Here is an 18702-nt window from a genome sequence, read left to right as displayed (position 1 = left end):
ATAAATGAGAAAAATATACACAGTTCAAAGTTTCCTTTGATACAATATGTAATCGTATTTTACAAATTAAATATCCAGAATGTGTGGGAAATCATCACATTGCTCTAGACACAGGATTGGTACATTCATCAAAGCATGGCAAATTCAAATAAAATGCATATAGCTAGACCCTAAGGAAGGATGGCCTGCTGTTTGGTTATTTTTTAGCATAATTTTGTTTGCAAAAGATTCTATGTACTCTAGTGGCATTTACAGTTCATTTTTCAATCACTGCATAGCATACAGCACATTCAAAATGTAGTCTTCTATGACGAGAAATAGCCTCCCCACAGCATTCACAATTTCAAATCAATTTTTGGATCAAGGTGTCGGCTTCATCTATTTTTGTTTAACAGGAAGTGGGAAATATGAGAAAGTGATAGATGGACCCATTTTTCTGCAGAGAAAAGGTCTGAATGTACGGCTGCTTAGAATTCTCAACCCTCTTCCAGCTCTTTGGGTGCTGTTTTCTTAAGTCAGACACTGGGTTACCAGCACAGGAGAGGCTCCCATGAAAAGGACACTGTACACAGAGTACCTGGTGGCTAAATTTGAGGCAATTCATATGCAAAAAGTCACTGCTTGTTAAACTGTTCAGTAAATTCATCTAGATCAACCTTTAACGTGGTGATCTAAGCTCCAAAGGCATATTCTTAATGATGCTTAATGCTTACTGTATCTGAAAAATACCTAGGCTTGGCTGATAACATGTACAGGCAGACCTCAGAGATACTGAGTTCGGTTCCAGACCACCGCAGTAAAGTGAGTCACACAAATTTGTCGGTTTTCCAGTGTGTATAAAATTTATGTTTATACTATCTTATAGTCTATTAAGTGTACAATAGCATGTCTAAACAATGTATATACCCTAATTTAAAAATACTTTATTGCTAAAATATGCTAACCATCATCTGAGCCTTCAGCGAGTCAAAGCTTGTAATCTTTTTGCAGTAGTAACACCAAAGATCACAGCTCACCATGACAAATACAATAATAATGAAAAAGTTTGAAATATTGGGAGAATTACCAAAATGTGACATAGAGACACAAAGTGAGCAAATGCTGTTGGAAAAATGGCATCAATAGACTTGCTCAACTCAGGGTTGTCACAAACCTTCAATTTGTTAAAAAAAAAAAAAAAACACTATCTGCAAGGTGCAATAAAACAGGGTGTGCCTGTACCTGTAATCCACATATGACACTGTCACTGTGCTCTGCCCAAAGCACAGAGCCCATTCAGGCTTATGTAAAGAATCAGTGGGAAAACGGTAGGGTCCTTCCATGTGGCCGCTTTCACAGATAATTGCATTCTCTCCAGGTTAATGTCAGCCAAGGCAAACAGACGCTGCATGATCCCAAACCTTTCTGTATCTTTCAGAGGAGCCAAGACTGGGTCTTCAAGATCAGATACGCCATCATCAGACAGAGCACGGAGCTGAAATGACACATGTAAACAAATTCACCAAAAAAGGTTATAGAAAATCCACATCATTGGATAATAATATTAGCCCTTCTTGCCAATTACGGGGGGGGGGGGAGGGGAATTAAGTTGTTTGAATTCCCCAAATAGAGCAGGGAAAACCCTTAAGCTGTAACAGGATATGTTTGGCCCAGGCCAGGACCTCCACTTCACCGGCGGTCCTCTCACTGAATCCCTACTCTCTGAACTCCATCTTCTGGATCCAGTAACTCCAGTTGATTAGAAAGGTCAGAATGTAACGTTCTCATACACACAGTATGTAAAGTTTGGTTTTTTATTTTAACACAGCTATTAGAATTTCTTATATATTTGCATGAATTCCTCACAGGTAGGTACCATGGTTTATTTAGTGATGCTTCCTGCTTCAAGAACTTTTGCCCTTGCGCTTCCTTCCACCAGAGTTCCCCATAGAACTTTACCTCTCATCTCTGAGTTGTCAGTTGAAATGCCACATCAGAAGGGCCTTTCCCAATCCTCTTTCCATTGATCCACTCGCTACCCCCATGTCCCAGCCACTACTTCACTATTTGTCTTCATATGCTTACTGTATCTGAAATTATCTTCTTGATATTTCCGGTTTACTCTGTTTATTAAAACCTAAGCTGCCCAGGAGAGCAGGGACCTAGTCCATCGTGCTTACCTTATATACCCTGCCTAGAACACAGATGCTTCAGAGAGGTCACGTCAAACACTGCTCTAACTGCGACTGCTCAGGACATGTGAAACTTTGCTTTTAGGGTCTTGAGCAGAGCCTCTGACACGTTTTTAATGTTTAATAATTACAAATTTGTCAGTGGATTTGAATTTTAAACAGGCACTCAGAACCAGATCAGATTAATAATTTAGAGAATAAAATTTAAAATAAAAAATGAAGTAAGCCTTATAAAGTATGTTTGAATTTTAACTGAATCTGAAGGGAATCCCAAAGAATTCCAGACATGTTCTGAGCACTGATAATCTTACTAAAATATGCAGCTTGCCCCAATGGCTGAAGGGCAGCACTCATTTGCATACAAAAGTACTTGTGTGTCTATTGTCAAAATCAGCCATACAAATCTACACCTTGTAGATTCACCCAGTACAACTTACTGTGTAACCACGGGCTTCCCATTACCACATGGCCCAGACTATAAACTGTAAGTGATGCTTTAGGGAGTGGATCTGGCTTGCTCTTTAAGCATGAGCACCACATACAATGATTTAAGAATGAGCTCCACTGGCGCAGGCTAAAGCCTGCCAACAGCACAGTGAGCTGTGTCCCAGGTCTGATGGAGAAGCACCTAGCAACCTCCTGCCTCCTCTGAACATCTGTCAACCCCAAGTGCCCAGAGGCACTTCTAGGTATAAGAGAGCACAGTCAGCCAAGGGGGTGGGGACGTGAAATTAACATTCTCTCTAGATGATTCTAACTCACTTTCTTACCAGTTCTTTCACCAGCTTTCAAATGTGTTAGTGTGTCTGACACTGTTCTCTCAAAAGCCCTTCAGAAAGCCTCTCAAAGTTACTCCGGCCACCAGACAAGAAAGACAGGAGTGCAGGTAGATTTTGTATCTTGCTCTAAGTAAATCCCTGTTAAAAATGTAAGATACCCAAATTCCTTCAGGAGGCAGAAGCCTTGCTGTCCTAAGAAATGTTACGATATCTAGGAGAGATTATATAAAGACACTCAGGAAGATCTTTTAAAGAAAAATTATTTCTTTGTTTATGTTCAGCAGCCCCACAAAGGCAAAGAAATGACTCTCTGGGTGGCTAGGTTTGCACCAAAGTACACCACCAGCCGTGCTGGAACGCCAAGTGCATCCTAATGGCTACTCCTAGAATACCAACAAAGAGGAACTTGGAAGCAACCCAAAGATTGAATCTAGAGTGGACCTGCAAGGAAGATGACAACTAAGTGTGAGTTGATTGGGAGGGGGAGTTAGCTAATGTGGTCTTGCTAGTATTTTCTTTTTCATATACTTCCTGAATGCAGTTGATGACTTTGTAAATATGTGGTAAAGGCTGACTTGGGAAATTCTAAACACTCAGTTGCTGTAAAAGGGAACTAAGCAATGAAAGCAGTGCTATTGTCATTGAAAACAATTAGATAATGATACATGTTGTTTCCATAACCAAACCGCACTATCAGCCTTTACCCTCAGCTGGCCGCAGAACAATGAAATGCCGACTCATTTTCAAGTAGTTCAGTTTTTGTGGTCCAAGTACAAGAACGCAGCATTCCTCTGGGCAGGTAGGATCTGCTTTCAGTTGTGAATGACATCTAAATTGCTCCTTGGAATGATGCCTTGCTGTAGTCCTCGATGTCTTTGCTATGCAAAGAAGTATCAAAGGCACTAACTATACTGCTCAAAGTTCCCAGAGTAGATGCATAACAAAGTGCAGGGTCCTATCTAGGCTGTCTACTGTAATACCTGCTTCCCAGACCTGGGAGCAGAGCTCTGAGCTTTGGTCCTTTGGATCTACATAGCACACTGTTCTCAGCCCTTAGAAACCAGGCCTTAAAATAACGTAGCCAGGTATCCTCTGCTATTGTGCCCTATTGATGGTTCCTTCTATTAATGACCCAATTTGTAATTTAAAAAGGAAAAGCTTAACTTTGACTTTCAGGGCTAAGTTCATCATTACCTAACTCTTGCTATGACATTTCCTGAGGACAAGAAGCTAATGATGTTCCTAACAGAAAATGAAATGTCTCCCCAAGACAAAGCAGTCCTCTTGAATACCTGCCTGTTGAACTTGATGCAGAGCTGACTCAAACAGGTGCAGCCACAGAACTGCCATTGCAAACAATGTGGTGTCTGGCCCCTTCCCTGCAACAATGCACCTAGCCTTGGCCAAAATTCTCTCCAAAAAATCCAAAAATCATGAGATTTGGAATACAAAGCCAAGGTTTGAGTCCTAGCCCTACTAGCAAGTTCTTCAAATAACAACCCCTTTCCCTCTGAGCCTTGGTCTTCCTATGTGATGTGGGCAGGGTGTAAAAAAGTGAAGTTAATAATACCTGTTTTAACCTATTATGAAAGGCTGTTGTAGATGAGAAAGCCTAGTGAGTTTTTTCAGCTGTTAGGTGTCCATTTCCTGTTCCTGCCCATCCCCAGGTCCCCTCTGGGAGGTTCCTTACCAAGTGGCACAGTGTGGGAATAATCCGAAGCTTACAGCAAGCACCCAGCAGAGCTGCTGCGTTATCTGGCATTTCTGCAGGAGGAAAAAAAAAATCAGTCACTGTCAAAAAAAACCATCCACGGAAACCAAGCCAGCCCCTGGTTTGCACCTAGCTTAAATATCCTCTGCAGTAACTGTAGAATAAATGAATGGATGGGGCTAAACAGGCAGCAGAGGCCTTTTAGAAAATAGATGTAGGGACCAGGTAACCAACTCTATGTTCACCAGAGGATATTCCTTACACACAATTTGCCAAGCAGAAAGAACTGTACAGACTCAGGGAAAAGTGAGTCAGCGTGGAAAAGCAGAAAGAACCTGGGGTTTGGTGACAAAAGAGTTCTGGTTGAGTCCCACTAAATATTTGGGGAGTGACCTTGGGTGTACCTCTCTCCTTCCTCATTTGAGTACTGTAGTTTTTGTTTGTTTTGCCTGTGTCAGGGAACTATATAAACTATAAAGGCTTATACTTAGGTCACTAGTAATTTGGGGGAGAAAAATGTAATGTGGCCTGATCAAGGGATGACACAGCAGACCTCCTGAGGCCAGGACTGTGCGGGGCCCACTGGTAGCTCAACACAAGGGTACCAGTGGCAGAGAGGGTTGGCACAGAGCTGTGGGAGGCTGAGGGCTGCACCAGAAGGGTCCTGCCAAGCCCCAAGAGAAGGAAATCCAGATCAATGTTATTCAAAACTGGTTTAAATACCTCCCCGGGCAGAACAGATGCAGTTGCTAAAAGGACCCAATTCCTTGGGATACAACCTTTGAGCTGAAAAGGCAAAAGAGAAGAGTCATCTGCTCAATCATCTGGCCCAGGGAACACTCATGAGCTCCCTCCCTCCCCTGCATTAATTAGCAGCCTTATTTGTAAATGGCAGTGTGTTGCTGAGGCTGTGACCCAGCCGAGTACAATGAAGCATGGCCTGTTCCCAGGAGAGGAAGGCTGCTGGGAAGATGGGGCAGCCCCGAGGTATGATCCTGCCAGAGAACCCCCTCAACTGCATTTAACTATCGTGTGTGCTTTTGTCTCCAGAGAGTCAACAAATCCTCAAGGAGGTCCTGATCCCAAATCAGGAAGATGAAGATGGTAAATATATGTGGCCTTGTGGAAAGATCCACAGGGCTGTGAAGCACAGAGTCTCCCGGGACATGATGTCCTGGCAGAGCTACTGTCACAAGTCATCTCACCTGGTCACGTTTCCATTCCCTCACTTTTCAGGTGGCTCCTGAGTCCCATGTAATCATCACCATCCCTCATTCTTGGAAATACGTTAGTTCCGTGTTCCTCAGTGGTCATTCACTGTCTCCAGCCTGGTGCTCAGGACACAAGGAGCAGGATCTGCTTTACAGAGCTTACCACCTAACTTCACTACCTGACTCTGATTCCCTCGAGGGTGGGGATGATGATTTTCTCCTCCCTCAGCATCTAGCAGTGCCTAAAACGCAGCAGAAGCTTCTGCAGTGTTTCTGGAATTGAAATGATTTCTTTTGATCTTTCATATTCTAACTATTTTACAAATGAAACCTGGGAAGTTCACGCTTAAGGTCACAAAATGGTAGAGGAAGCGTTCCAGGAGGCAGCCCAGATGCTGAGACAGAAGTACTTTAAACAAGCACGAGGAGGCCGGTTTAAGATGGCGCTGTAGCAAGATCCGGAACTCCCCTCCTCCCATGGACAAACTGAATCTACAGCGACATATGGACGTTTCCTCTGAAAAAACCCCCATGGCAGCAGGTAGGAGAGGGTGAGGCACCATCACCTTGTAAACCCCATACCCGTGGTGTGGCGACCCACAACCAGGAGGGAACTCAAAACCTGAACTCCTCCCTGTGGCGAAGGGTTTGAACACCACATCAGGCACCCCAATTTCTGTGTCCAGGCTCAGGTAAAAGGGGACTGTGGTACATTTGCAGTGTTGGCCACGTATTATACATTTGAAGAAATGTAAAGAAAAGGTTTCTCACAAGCTAGAGAACTTTGGCCTATAGATTAGCTCCTCGCAGAATGCCTGTATTTAAGCTCTCTGATACACCAATTAACACTGGGGAAAGGTCTCTAGTGAAGTTCCACAGGGCTCTGTTTTATGTCCTATCCCAGTTAAAACATTTACCCGTGACTTGGAATAAGGTATATGGAGCTGGAAGAGGCATTTGCTCTGATTAATTATTTAAAACCTGGAGATTCCTGGGCCTTTGTCCTGTGTCATGCTGGGGAGGAGCTCTGTATCAGGAACTCAACGCCCTCACATCACCTTGAAGAGAAGTTACAGGGACCAAGACTGGGCTGGTTTGCCAAGTCTTAACCTTTCTGAGAAGAAAGTGAAAGCCCAGCTTCCTCATGCAGGATGACCACCTTCTGGTACCACAGACCCTCTGGCATGGTGAGTTCTGGATGGGAGTTGCTGTACAAGTGGCAGGGCCCACTGCTTGGATGGCCGGGATGTGTGTGAACGTTGTGGAGCTGCTGGGCCCAGCATCCTAGTGCACTGGGATGCTCTCGGCAGCCTCCCCGCCCTAATGGCCACAAGGCTGCACTCGGGGTAGAGCCATATGCTTGCAGAAGAACTGGGGGAGAGAGCAGTTGCCAAATGAAAGCCATTGCCACTCAGCACTGCCAGGCATCAAGTGTGAATCACAGGCTGTCTGGGGAAACGGTTTCCTGTGTTGGTGAGGGGGTGTGTCCACAGACAGCCCTCCCTGGGGGAGGAAAGGGAAGTCTTCTCTAAGAGAGTGGAGGAGGCTGGCAGTGGACAGGCCTCCTTCATACTCAAGTCCATGACTTCACGGCAATCCTGTAAACTTCCTCAGCCTTCCACTGCTTATCCTCCCTTTACTGCTTGAAAAGGAGGGAATCTTACATATAAAATCTTCCACAAAGTAAGCAATTTCAAGGCAACAGCATTGCATTTGTTCCTGTTTTTTTCCATACCTGCTAGCGCACTGACCAAGAAGTAGGCTGTAGAAAAGAGTTTCTGGTTGCTGACCACATCCTCTGGGCCCAGACGCTCGCCCTGCACACTGCACCCCACCAGCCGCAGGAAAGCTGTGAGGTCCTGCTGCTGTGAAGGCTTCAGCTCCCCCAGCACCTCCAGCGAGGGTGACAGGTTGCTGACTACGTCATCACACTGTGGGAAGAGGTGGGGGGTAGGGGAGAAAAGAGACAGATGTAGTAAACCACAGGCCAAGCTGGGTACAACACAGGCCCATCCCATGACACATAACCCTTGTAGTGAGTTGGAGAGTGATCCCCAAAATATAGGTCCACCTGGAGCTTCAGAATGAGACCTTATGTGGAGTCCTTGTAGATGCAACTAAGGTAAGGATCTCGAGATCATCCTAGATTGGGGTGGACCCTAAATCCAATGGTGGGTGTCCTTTAAGAGACAGAAAAGGAGATGACCGTGTGAAGACAGAGTAGAGATTTGAGCAGTGTGGCCAGGAGCCGCCAGAAGCTGGAGAAGGCAAAAAAGGCTTCTCTCCTAGAGCCTGCGGGGGAAGCATGGCCCTGATAACACCCTGACTTTAGACTTGTGGCCTCCAGAATTGTAAGAGAATAAATTGCAATTTGCCACAGCAGCCCTCAGAAACTAATACACCCTTCTATTCCTCACATCGGCTACCTTTCTGCAATTAGAAAACTAAGGAGTAAGAAAAAAAGAAGCTTTAAGATTTTCCCACCTCCTTTCAACCCTAAACACAACTTTACCCTAGCTCAAAGCCTTAGTATCCCAAGAGATCTAGCCCGTCCACATCTCCAGAAAACCAGGTGGAGACACTACCTTGAGATGTCTCCAGTCTTACCACTTGTTCCAGGACCACGAGTAATTCTTCATCAAACAAGACTGCCTGGAGGACGTTGTTCAGAGCTGTCTGTTGCTGCTCCGGCAGCTCCACGAAGGGATGGAAATTCCTCTCCAAGAGCAGAGTGGCTGTGAAAGCAGAAGAGCATACCAGGTCTTGTGACTTCTCTCAGAATGGGGACCAGCAGCTCTTGCTTTTTATAGCTAACTGTCCTCCATTCTTTCATAAACACTTCCAGCTGCACAGTCAGTCATAGAACTCAGAAATAAAGGACGCATTAAATACCACCCTGTATGTTTTTCACTAACCAAACTACTAAAGGAAGAAAGAATGAGGGAAGGGGAGGGAGGGAAGACAGAAAGAGATATTTTGTTTCAGACTTTACTCTTTTCCTGATGACTCACTAAACATTAAGTCTAAAATCATTTTCTGGAAAAGTCATTTAGAATTATTAAATTATCAAGGCCAAATTACTAAACATCAGGACTTTCACAAAGCTTCAGAGCCATGCAAATTCCAAAATACATTCTTTTTCATATCTTTCTATCCTTCAGTATTGAATGCATGCTTTTCAAGGGGCTGGCACAATTTTCACTGGGCAAACGCAGCTACGCCACTCTTCTCCACGCGTCCTGGGGAATGGGTTAGAATCCCGGCTGGATTACTAACGTCCTCTTCAGGATGCTTGATCCTCTCCCCTTAAAATCTTCCTTTTTTATTTTAATACAGTCAAAGCTTCTGGTAATTTAAGCCCAATGGGAATTTTAAAACAAGATTTGATAAACCAAAGCCTTCACATACAAGGTTGCAAACCAATACATAAATGCACCCCCCCCCCCCGCCCTGCCACTGATGTCCAATTCCAGACAACAGTTAAACTCAAAACCTCTACAAACACAATTCCTCGCCAGCCCTAACCTGGAGAGAAGGGCTTTCCTGAATGGTCCAGGGTCCCAGGGCACAGCAGCGGGCCCCCACCCTACTCCTGCCTAAACCCTCCTGCCTCCCAATTCCACCGCGGGCTGACCAGAATGGCCAACGTACAGGGTGGACTGGTGGGAAAGGAAATTATAAGAAAGGTCACTTCCCTGTAGTGCAGTTCAAGGCTGCAGCACCACTGCTGCTGTGGTTCCAAGTCATGAGATCGACATCGCTTAAGTGGCAGCTGAAAATCACACCCAACTACTGTGAGGAGGCCTACAGCCCTGCATTAGATGGGAAAGCATTAAGATTGGGCCTTCACTGCCAACTCTGTCAACATTGACATTTTTGCTACAGAAACAAAAGCATCTATCTTCTGGTCTGGGACTTGTTGAAGCCCCATTGATGAGTCTCTTCTTACCCTCCAAGCCAGCAATATTCTGAGCTGCTCCTAACCTGTTTTTTTACTAACCTCTTAATTATTCATGTCTCTTTTTCCACGCCCATCTCCTCTTCTACTATATACTGCACTCCTACTAATTTCCACCCTATCCCCAACAAAGAACTTTTTAAAACACAAGATGCTGTGGGGAGCAAAAGGAATTGCTGCAGGCAAGTTACAGGTATTGCCCTCCTCACTGGATGCCGCGGCACCACACAGCTTCATGCCATGTGGATAAGGGCCTCCAAGAGAGCATTTTGCAATGCTGACAAAGCGTTGCTTGTCTTGGCAGTGAAGCCTGGAATAAATGAAATGGATGCAAAACCTGGATTCTCTCTCCCTACTGCTGACTACTAGCTCTTCTCGGTAGTCGGCAAGACTCCCATGGTTCAAATGAAAGAACATGCTAGGCCCTGACTCTTCGCCTCCTCAGCCTCCTACCCCTTCCTTCAAAAAAGCCATCCAAGACCAGAGGTTCCCTAAGATCTGACCAAGGCGAGTCCTGCTGAGTGAACTGGAACTGATTCAGGCATTCTCTCTGTTCTCAGATGTTTTCCGTGAAGTCACTAAGGAGTCACTGCTCCTGAAGGGCACATCACCTCCTGGGTGCAGCACGCAACTACCCATCAGCCCCATCCTGCTGGCAATACCTTGTTGTAAAACACTCAGCGGACCATCCGAGGTAGACGGCCCTTGCCCACCATCTGGCATGTCCTGCAGCGCAAACTCTGGTAAGGGCAGGGGGTCCAGGAAGGCAGAGTCACTTCTCCTCTCCTGCTCAAAGCCACCGTGCTTCCCTTGTAGGAGGCAGAATTCTGTAATGTGGCAGAAAAAGACAAGCTGGGCATTAGGGTCAGCCTTTTTGGCTCATCCCAGACCTGACTTTACCTAAATCAAGCAGGGCAGGGAGACACATTCACCCTCTTCCCCATACACCCACTTCCTACACATTAGGCTATCTGACCAAAACTCAGCCAGCCACTCCCTACAAATACAGAAGTGGTTGTTCTTAACATAAGGTTCCTTGAGCAGGCAGGAAGCAATCTTTCAAACATCAGAAGTATTTCCTTAGCCTGACTGGAACAAACCAACTCAAACAACCCACTATAACTGAAAAAACTTGAATTTGATTGATAAATCTGGTTTGACAGAACTGATAATATTACAGAATTATTGACAACATATTTAGGCACACAAGTGGTTATATGGCTCTTGGAGAGTCAATTTTTCTTCATTAATAAATAATAAACTACTATTTTCTGCAATTATATGAACGAATCCTACAAAAATGCTGAGTGGAAAATCCAGACACAAAAGAATATATTCTGCATGAATCTGTATGAAGGCAAAACTAATCTTTTTTTAAAGCCTTATCTTTTAGAGATATTTCAATATTTATAGACAAAACAATATAATGCCTTTGATTTGCTTCAAAACAACGTGAGTCGGGGTGGAGGGAGATGGAGAAGTTACAGATGACACATGAATTGCCCCAGTTAATGAAGCTGAATGGTAGGTACATAGGGTTCATTATATTATTATCTGTACATCTGAACACTTGTGTAATTGTCCATGATAAAAAGGTTTTAAAAGCAATAAAAAGAAATGCCCCTTAAATACATCCATATTTGAGGGCCCAGCTAAGGTAACAAAGTTGTAGGTAAAAATGCAACAGTGTATCCTTGCAAGGTAAAAACACTGTGTGAACTCAGGAATGAGGGTGCTTCTGACCCACCTCCTCCAGTAATGAAAGTAAAACCAAAAGTAAACAAATTAGGACCTAATTAAACGCAAAGGCTTTTGCACAGCAAAGGAAACCAAAAACAAAATGAAGAGAGAACCCACAGGATGGGAGAAAATATTTGCACATGAAGCCATTGACAAGGGATTAATCTCCAAAATATACAAACAGCACATACAACTCAACAACAACAAAACAAACGACCCAATCGAAAATGGGCAGAAGATCTAAATAGACATTTCTCCAAAGAAGACATGCAGATGGCCAAAAAGCACATGAAAAGATGTTCAACATCACTAACTGAGAAATGCAAATCAAAACCACAATGAGGTATCACCTCCCACCTGTCAGAATGGCCATCATTAAAAAATCTACAAACAATAAATTCTGGAGAGGGTGTGGAGAAAAGGGAATCCTCCTGCCCTGTTGGTGGGAATGTAAGTTGGTACAGCCCCTGTGGAGAAGAGTATGAAGGTTCCTTAAAAAACTAAAAATAGAACTACAGTATGACCCAGCAATCCCACTACTGGGCATATACCTGGAGAAAACCATAATCCAAAAAGATACATGCACCCCAATGTTCATTGCAGCACTATTTACAATACCTAGGTCATGGAAGCAACCTAAATGCCCATCAACAGAGGAATGGATAAAGAAGATGTGGTACATACATACAATGGCGTATTATGCAGCCAAAAAAAAAAAAAAAAGAACTAAATAATGCCATTTGCAGCAACATGGATGGACCTAGAGACTGTCATACTGAGTGAAGTCAATCAGACAGAGAAGGACAAATATGATATTGCTTATAGGTAGAATCTTAAAACATGGTACAAATGAACTTATTTACAAAGCAAATAAAGTTACAGATGTAGAAAACAATCTTATGGTTAATGGGGGGAAGAGGGGAGGGATAAATTGGGAGATTGAAATTGACATATCCACACACCACTATATATATAACACATAACTAATAAGGACCCACTATGTAGCACAGGGAACTCTACTCAGTACTCTAATGACATATATGGGGAAAGAATCTAAGAGTGGACAGAGGTATACGTAAAACTGAATCACTTTGCTGTACACCTGAAACTTACACAACATTGTAAATCAACTGTATTTCAATAAAATTTTGTTTTAAAAAAAGAATGAGGGTTCATTTTATGCTTCTATTTAATAATTTGTGTACAGGCAATGGAATGAGAATGTGGCTAAGCCGGTTCTGGCATGCCATGTGAAAGGCATGGGTATTAGCACTTATTTCAAATTGCTGGGGGCGCTAAAGACAGGACAGCTGTCTAAAGACAAAGAAAACAAGCTTTCATTTACTCACCCGACCCACCCACGCTCCTGGGCATCAGTGATGCCCCTGGCTTGCTCCACCCTTTGTACCAGGCACTGTGGTGGATAAGCGTGAACTGACCCCCAGGTAATGCTCCCTAAGGACAAGGACCATGACCATTAACACAGCCTCAAATCCTGCCAAGAGTCCTGTGGGGTCCCCAACTGTATTTTGGGAGTCCACAGCCCCAGGACCGCTCTTCCTTTACACATGCACAGCCCCTCTAAAGGCACTGCCAACTACTTCACTCTTTGCAGCATTAGGCACCGTGCGAGGAGCCAGAGATTGAAAAGGACCACAACCCAGGCCTTGACAATAAGTATGATATGAGTGGAGGAGGTGGACAGGTCACTGAAGCCAGAGTGGCAGGGGTGGAGAAAGAACCAGCAAGGATTTCTTGGATGAAGCAGTGTCTAAGCAGCCCCCTAAAGCCTGGTAGGAATTAGCTAGACCAAGAGGTAGGGAACACACTCCCAACAGAGGCTCACAATAAGCGAGATTGGAGAGTTCCCAGATGGGGAGTTAACTGCGCTGGGAGGTGCTGGTGAAGAGAAGGAAGACTGGACACAAGGTGCCTGGAAGGGCAGACTTCATCTTGGGACGAAGGGAGCCTCAGAAGTGTCTCTGAGCAGGTGAGTGAAATGACCAAATGTATATTTTTAAATCACATTAGCCACACTGCTAGGATGGGAAAGCAGAGGAGCCAATTAAGAATCTGTGATGGGAAGGCGGTGGGGGATGTTGGTGTCAGGCTCTGGACCTGCAGAGAAGTACACAGACCTGGGAGGGTGGAAAGCATAGGTTCACGTCCATGGGCGCCCAGTCAGAAGTTCATGCTGAAAGGACAGTGGTAAATGCCTAATTCTACAAAGCAAATCCTAAAGTTCAAGACGAGAACATGATGTTTCTGATTGGCCATAAGAGGGGAGCAGTTGGCAAAGGAGGAGGTCGTGGCTGAGAGAACCCCTCAGCAATGACGGGCCCACAGATGCCTCCCTCAAGGGGCACAGAGGGAGTGTCCTCCTCTCAGAGTTTCAAAAGACAGACCAGAACCTTATCAACTGTACTCCCACCCAAGGTGGAAGGAGAGATCGAGCAGCCTCTTAAGGGCCTTTGCAGCCCTTGAAGGTCTGTTTATGAAGCCAGCTCAGAACTTTCTGCAGGAAGAACAACAGAAAACACAGATGGGAAAAAGAAGCAGAACTGGCTTAAGAATCAGGCAGTGAGTCCCATGAACAGCGGCCTGACCACCAAGCTGCACAGGCAGGGCAGGCGGCCGCAGGGAGGACAAAGGAGTGCGCTTCCTAGGCCAGGTGTGGGTGGTAAGCCAGAGCGACCCTGAGGACTCCCCAGGGCACTTTTGCTCAGCAGCACAAAAGGGAGTTTATTTTTAAGACAGCAGAAGCAAGCCAAGATAAAAGGCTTGGAATTGAAACGCAAATAGCAGAGCCTCACCAGGCAAAGTTGTGTCTTTCCAACCCCACCTGAGAAAAGAGAGGGCCCCTGTGGAAGCGACAGGTGCCCCAACAGAGCTGTGAGCAGGGAAGGGCACTGCCACCTCCTCGGAGAAACAGGGAGGGGCTCCCGCGGGCACCAAAGCCTGGAGTGGCAGCCCCAGCCTGGCCCCCTGCCACCAAAGGGCCCTCAGAGCACTCATGGGTGTCCTCAGTGCAGGCCAAGCTTCCAAAAGGCCTGACGAAAGCGACACCTCCACCACCAATCCATCTGGACAGGATAACCAAGGCCTCAGCAGCTGGGACTGGAGTCACACAAGCCCACGTGGTGACAGCTTATCACACACTGATAACAAAAAAACCGGAGGGACGACTTAATCATCTAATAAGGCAGTTTGTTCAGTGGAAAAAGGCTTTCAAAGAGAAAGAAAAAAAATAATCATGGCCAGGATGACACACATTTAGAACCATGGACCTAAAAGATGCCAGTCACGATTCTTGGTATTCCTGGTATCCCATGCATCCCTGGCCCACCCCTAGATCAACTTCCTACAACTGGCACCTTCACTTTTTGTCACCTCCCTGAAACACAGGCTGCTCCACACGTGAAATCAAAGAGGGAGGCTCGGTGATTGCCCTCCATGTCCCCGGCACACCTGAGAGCTTGTCCACTGTCCGTCAGGACAGTCAGCGTTCTGAGTGCCCGTGGTTGTAGCTGAACCTCACATGGCCGAGTGAGCAGAAGGCTGACTCCCAGCAGACGCCCTCATCCCTGACCTGGTCCCCACCACCTGACAGAAAACAACTGGGGGACGAGCAGGAGGCAGCCAGACATGCATGGCCCGCCATGGCACCGTTACAAAGTTCTCATCATGAAAAACTGAAAGTGCACATGGATGGAACTGAGCAGTGCAGGGAGCCTCCACGCAGGCATCGACCAGCTGTGACGACCTTCCTCACCTCTGCCACCCCACACACTCCTCCCTCTCCACCATCATGTTTGAAACAGACCGCAGACATACTGCCATTTCATCTGTGAGGAGTTCACCATAAATCCCTAAAAACGAGGATGACTCTTTTCATAAACATAATCACAATAATATGACCATACCTTAAAAAGTTAATTATTTATGTTACATATATTCATTCATGTCCCCAAGAAGCAGTCAGTTTTCTTCTTGGGAATAGTGGGAGGGAAGAGCCGTGAGCATCTAAGACCAGCCACACCAACCACTAAAGCCCTATTCGAGTGATGCAGTGACCGCTCTGCTTTGAACCTACTGATGACCAGACAGCAAGGTCAAGTGCAGCTTTTGGGGCTCGTGCCAGGGAAGGGAGGTGAGACGATCACAATGGTGACAGCACCGTTGACAGCTAAGGTGAGTGCTTAATAAGCCACAGCGGTGCGAGGCACTTCACGCGCCTCAGCTAACTTGCTCCTCCCCGCAGCCCTGTGAGGGAGTGTCTTTCGTCTCCCAGACACGGGAAGCTGAGGCTCAGCCAGCTTCAGCAAGCTGCCTGAGACCTCACAGGACCCCGTGGCACCGGGGCCGATGCCCAGCCTGTCCGACCAAAGAGCCCACGTTCTTCCACCTGTGCCGCGCCGGTGGAGCGCGCCCCACACCGCCACCTGGGCATCCCTCACGCCCGCCCTCCCACCACATCCCGCCGTCTCACTTGCCATGGGACATCCCCAAACCCTTCCTGTATCTCTTTTCTCTCAATCCCCAGAGCAGCGGGGGATCCTCTACAAGCGTGTGCCTCGGGGCAGATGGGGTGTCCCTCCGCTACGGCTCAACCGCCTCCAGAGAACCCCGAGCTGCGGCGCACTCACCGAACAGGCCGTCCCTTCGCACGTACAGCTGGATGACGCCGTAGGCGATGGTGGTGGGAGCCGGGATCTCCAGCATCACGTTGCTGTCCTTGATGATGTTCCCATCTTCTGTCGCTGACACCTGTGGGCAAGGGCACAGGCTCCCACCTGTGAGCTCGGGCTCCCCCTGGCTTCTCCTGTCCCCATGTGGCCAACCGGATGCCCGTGCACAAGAAGTGCGGGGGGCCGGCGCGGAATGCCCACGGAACCGAGTAGAATAAAAAAACAGCCAGAGGGGGGCAGGATTGAATCCCTGTCAGCCTCATGACGTTGTACGCGTATTCCAAAGTCAATGGCCAACCTGGTGGCACAAAGGTCGGATCCCAGAGTTTGGGATTCACTGAAGTTAGGTCTATGGTGCTGAATAAAGAAGATAATAAATAAGAAAACTCCCCATTTCCCTCGTGGAGGATTATGGAAACAACTTTGAGATCCTAAGAAAATCCTTAATGGTAAGAGAGCCTGACTGGCAGAACCTAGCTGGGAGCCAGACCCCCCAAGCACATCCTTCCGCACCCCATGGATGGCACACTGTGCAGGCAGATAAAACCAGGGGAGAGGCTGGAGGGAGGAGGCACAAGGAGGAGAGAAGGATGGGCAGGAAATGCCGAGTGAGACACAAGAGCTCTCTCCTTCAAACCCCGTCACAAATACGACCCTTGCCCACCGTGGCCTGGGAGGAAGATGAGAAGCTATCTGGTGCCCAAATGCTGGAGATCCGAGACATCTTTACCAACTTGATCTTGGTCAGAGTGTGATGATGGCTGGCCTCCCGACTCCCAGGCGGGCTGCAGGCCTTTGGTGGGGGTCACCCTGGATAGAAGTATCAGCAGGGCCAGCTGAAGCCATCGCCCATCAGGCCTCATCACTCTGTCCCGCCTGCCCACCCCAGGGAGCGTCCAGCCCCGGACATGTATCTTCACCTCCTTCTAATTACAACTTTCCGGGGTCCTCTAGTGTAATTTGAAAGTTATCCCAAAAAAGTAAATCTCTAAGAACAGAATATCAGGCACCATGGCAAGCTGGAGGGGAGACAGTTTGGGGTTGCAGCCTCCTGTTCCACTTCAGCACCACTGAAGCTCAGGGATCCATTTGGTAAGACTGTAACTTAATCCAGAAGCATCGGTTTATGTATATAAAGACATATGTACTGATCTTTACCTTCCCTGACTCAGTCCACTGGGGAGTTAAGGCAGCTAATCCAAAGGAATCATTTTGAAACTCTTGGCTCCGAGGGGCTCTGGGGGCTACCTCTGCATCGACCTAGCCAGTGCTCACTTAACCCGTTTTCTTTTGGGAAAGCACCTGATCCAACCCTGCATGGCCAATCCAAGTGTCCTATCACCTTGGCCTTGGGTCTACTTCAGGAATAGGATTGGCCCAAGATGGTCCAGTGAGTGTTAGCCCTGAAGTACTCTTTCTACTGGGGATGAGGTGCGATGAAAGCCAGGAGCTGCCGCCCCACAAGCTTATATGAGAGGAAAGCCACCCCTAGGGAAGGCAGCTCACAACCTTCTCTTGAGTCCTGGATCCGGCAGTGACTGAAGCTAGGTCACCCCAAATGTTTCAGTTACGTGAGCCAATAAATTCTTTCTTGTTTAAACCAACTTGAGTTGAATTTCTGTTAACTCACAACAGGAAGAATCCTGACGAATGAAGACCCCAGCCAAAGAGGCCCCTGACCAAGGCCCCCGTGGCCTGCAGCAGAGGCTACCGTGGCCTCTGACCCTCTGACCCGTCACCTCCACCTGCTGGGCGCGCACCTGCACGGTCTTGGTCTGGATGCCCACCATACCGCCGCACTTCTCCTCGATCTGGATGTGCTCAGATATCACACACTTCTGCGTCGTCACTATCTTCTGTGTCAGGACACACAGGACCTCATTCTTCCTCTCCAGCACCTGCTGCAGCACCGGATTCTTCAGATTTATTGTTCTGAAAAAGAAAAACGCCTGTGAGTGGCCTCGTGCCTCAGGGGAGATGGATGCAGCGTGAATTTTCGCCTCTCGCACAGCTGGCGGCTGAGGAGCAAACAGGTGACAACCAGCATCATGTATCTCTTGGTGATGAGAGAGGGGCAGCTCACCTGGAGAGGCAGAAATCAAAGTCTCCTGAGGCTACCTCAGAGCTGCCAGGCCTCTGGAGAAAGGCTGGACGCCAAGGGGGTGGGCGGGGGAAGGCGGGCTCCTGTCAAACAGCCGTGCTGGCTGTCAAGAAAGAAAGAAAGAAACCCAACGGGTATGGTAGCGGCAACCCATCTGCTCACACCCTGAGAACTGCACTCTGTCATTTAACCAGAGGCCGAGGGACCACAGATATCACAGGTGTGGGTAATAAACACAGGCTTACTGTGGGGGGGAATGCGGACCAGCGCGTCTCACAGAGAGGGGAACAGGCCTGAAGTATGAATAGCAAGGAAAAAACTGGATTTGAATTTAAAAGGTACT

The 18702-nt window shown here is 46.9% G+C and overlaps 1 protein-coding gene across 3 annotated transcripts in view; it reads right to left on the bottom strand.

Annotated features, from left to right (window-relative positions):
* GSDME (gasdermin E) overlaps positions 1-18702 on the bottom strand; it is an 80764-nt gene that overhangs the window by 27284 nt on the left and 34778 nt on the right. For 2 of the 3 annotated variants that reach the window (XM_057731376.1, XM_057731377.1), the window contains exons 4-10: positions 18019-18190; positions 16217-16337; positions 10493-10657; positions 8480-8607; positions 7608-7803; positions 4641-4714; positions 1222-1474 (exon numbers count right to left, since the gene is read on the bottom strand). In XM_057731376.1, coding sequence (XP_057587359.1) covers positions 1244-1474; positions 4641-4714; positions 7608-7803; positions 8480-8607; positions 10493-10657; positions 16217-16337; positions 18019-18190 — 1087 coding nt within the window. In that variant the 3' untranslated portion in view covers positions 1222-1243. Of the gene's footprint in view, positions 1-24; positions 1475-4640; positions 4715-7607; positions 7804-8479; positions 8608-10492; positions 10658-16216; positions 16338-18018; positions 18191-18702 lie in introns of those variants that run through there. The other variant, XM_057731375.1, reaches the window with a different exon arrangement.

The sequence above is a fragment of the Hippopotamus amphibius genome, chromosome 4 (genome assembly GCF_030028045.1).
Source record: "Hippopotamus amphibius kiboko isolate mHipAmp2 chromosome 4, mHipAmp2.hap2, whole genome shotgun sequence".
NCBI classification, from domain to species: Eukaryota; Metazoa; Chordata; class Mammalia; order Artiodactyla; family Hippopotamidae; genus Hippopotamus; species Hippopotamus amphibius.
This window is presented reverse-complemented; position numbering and strand designations above follow the sequence as displayed.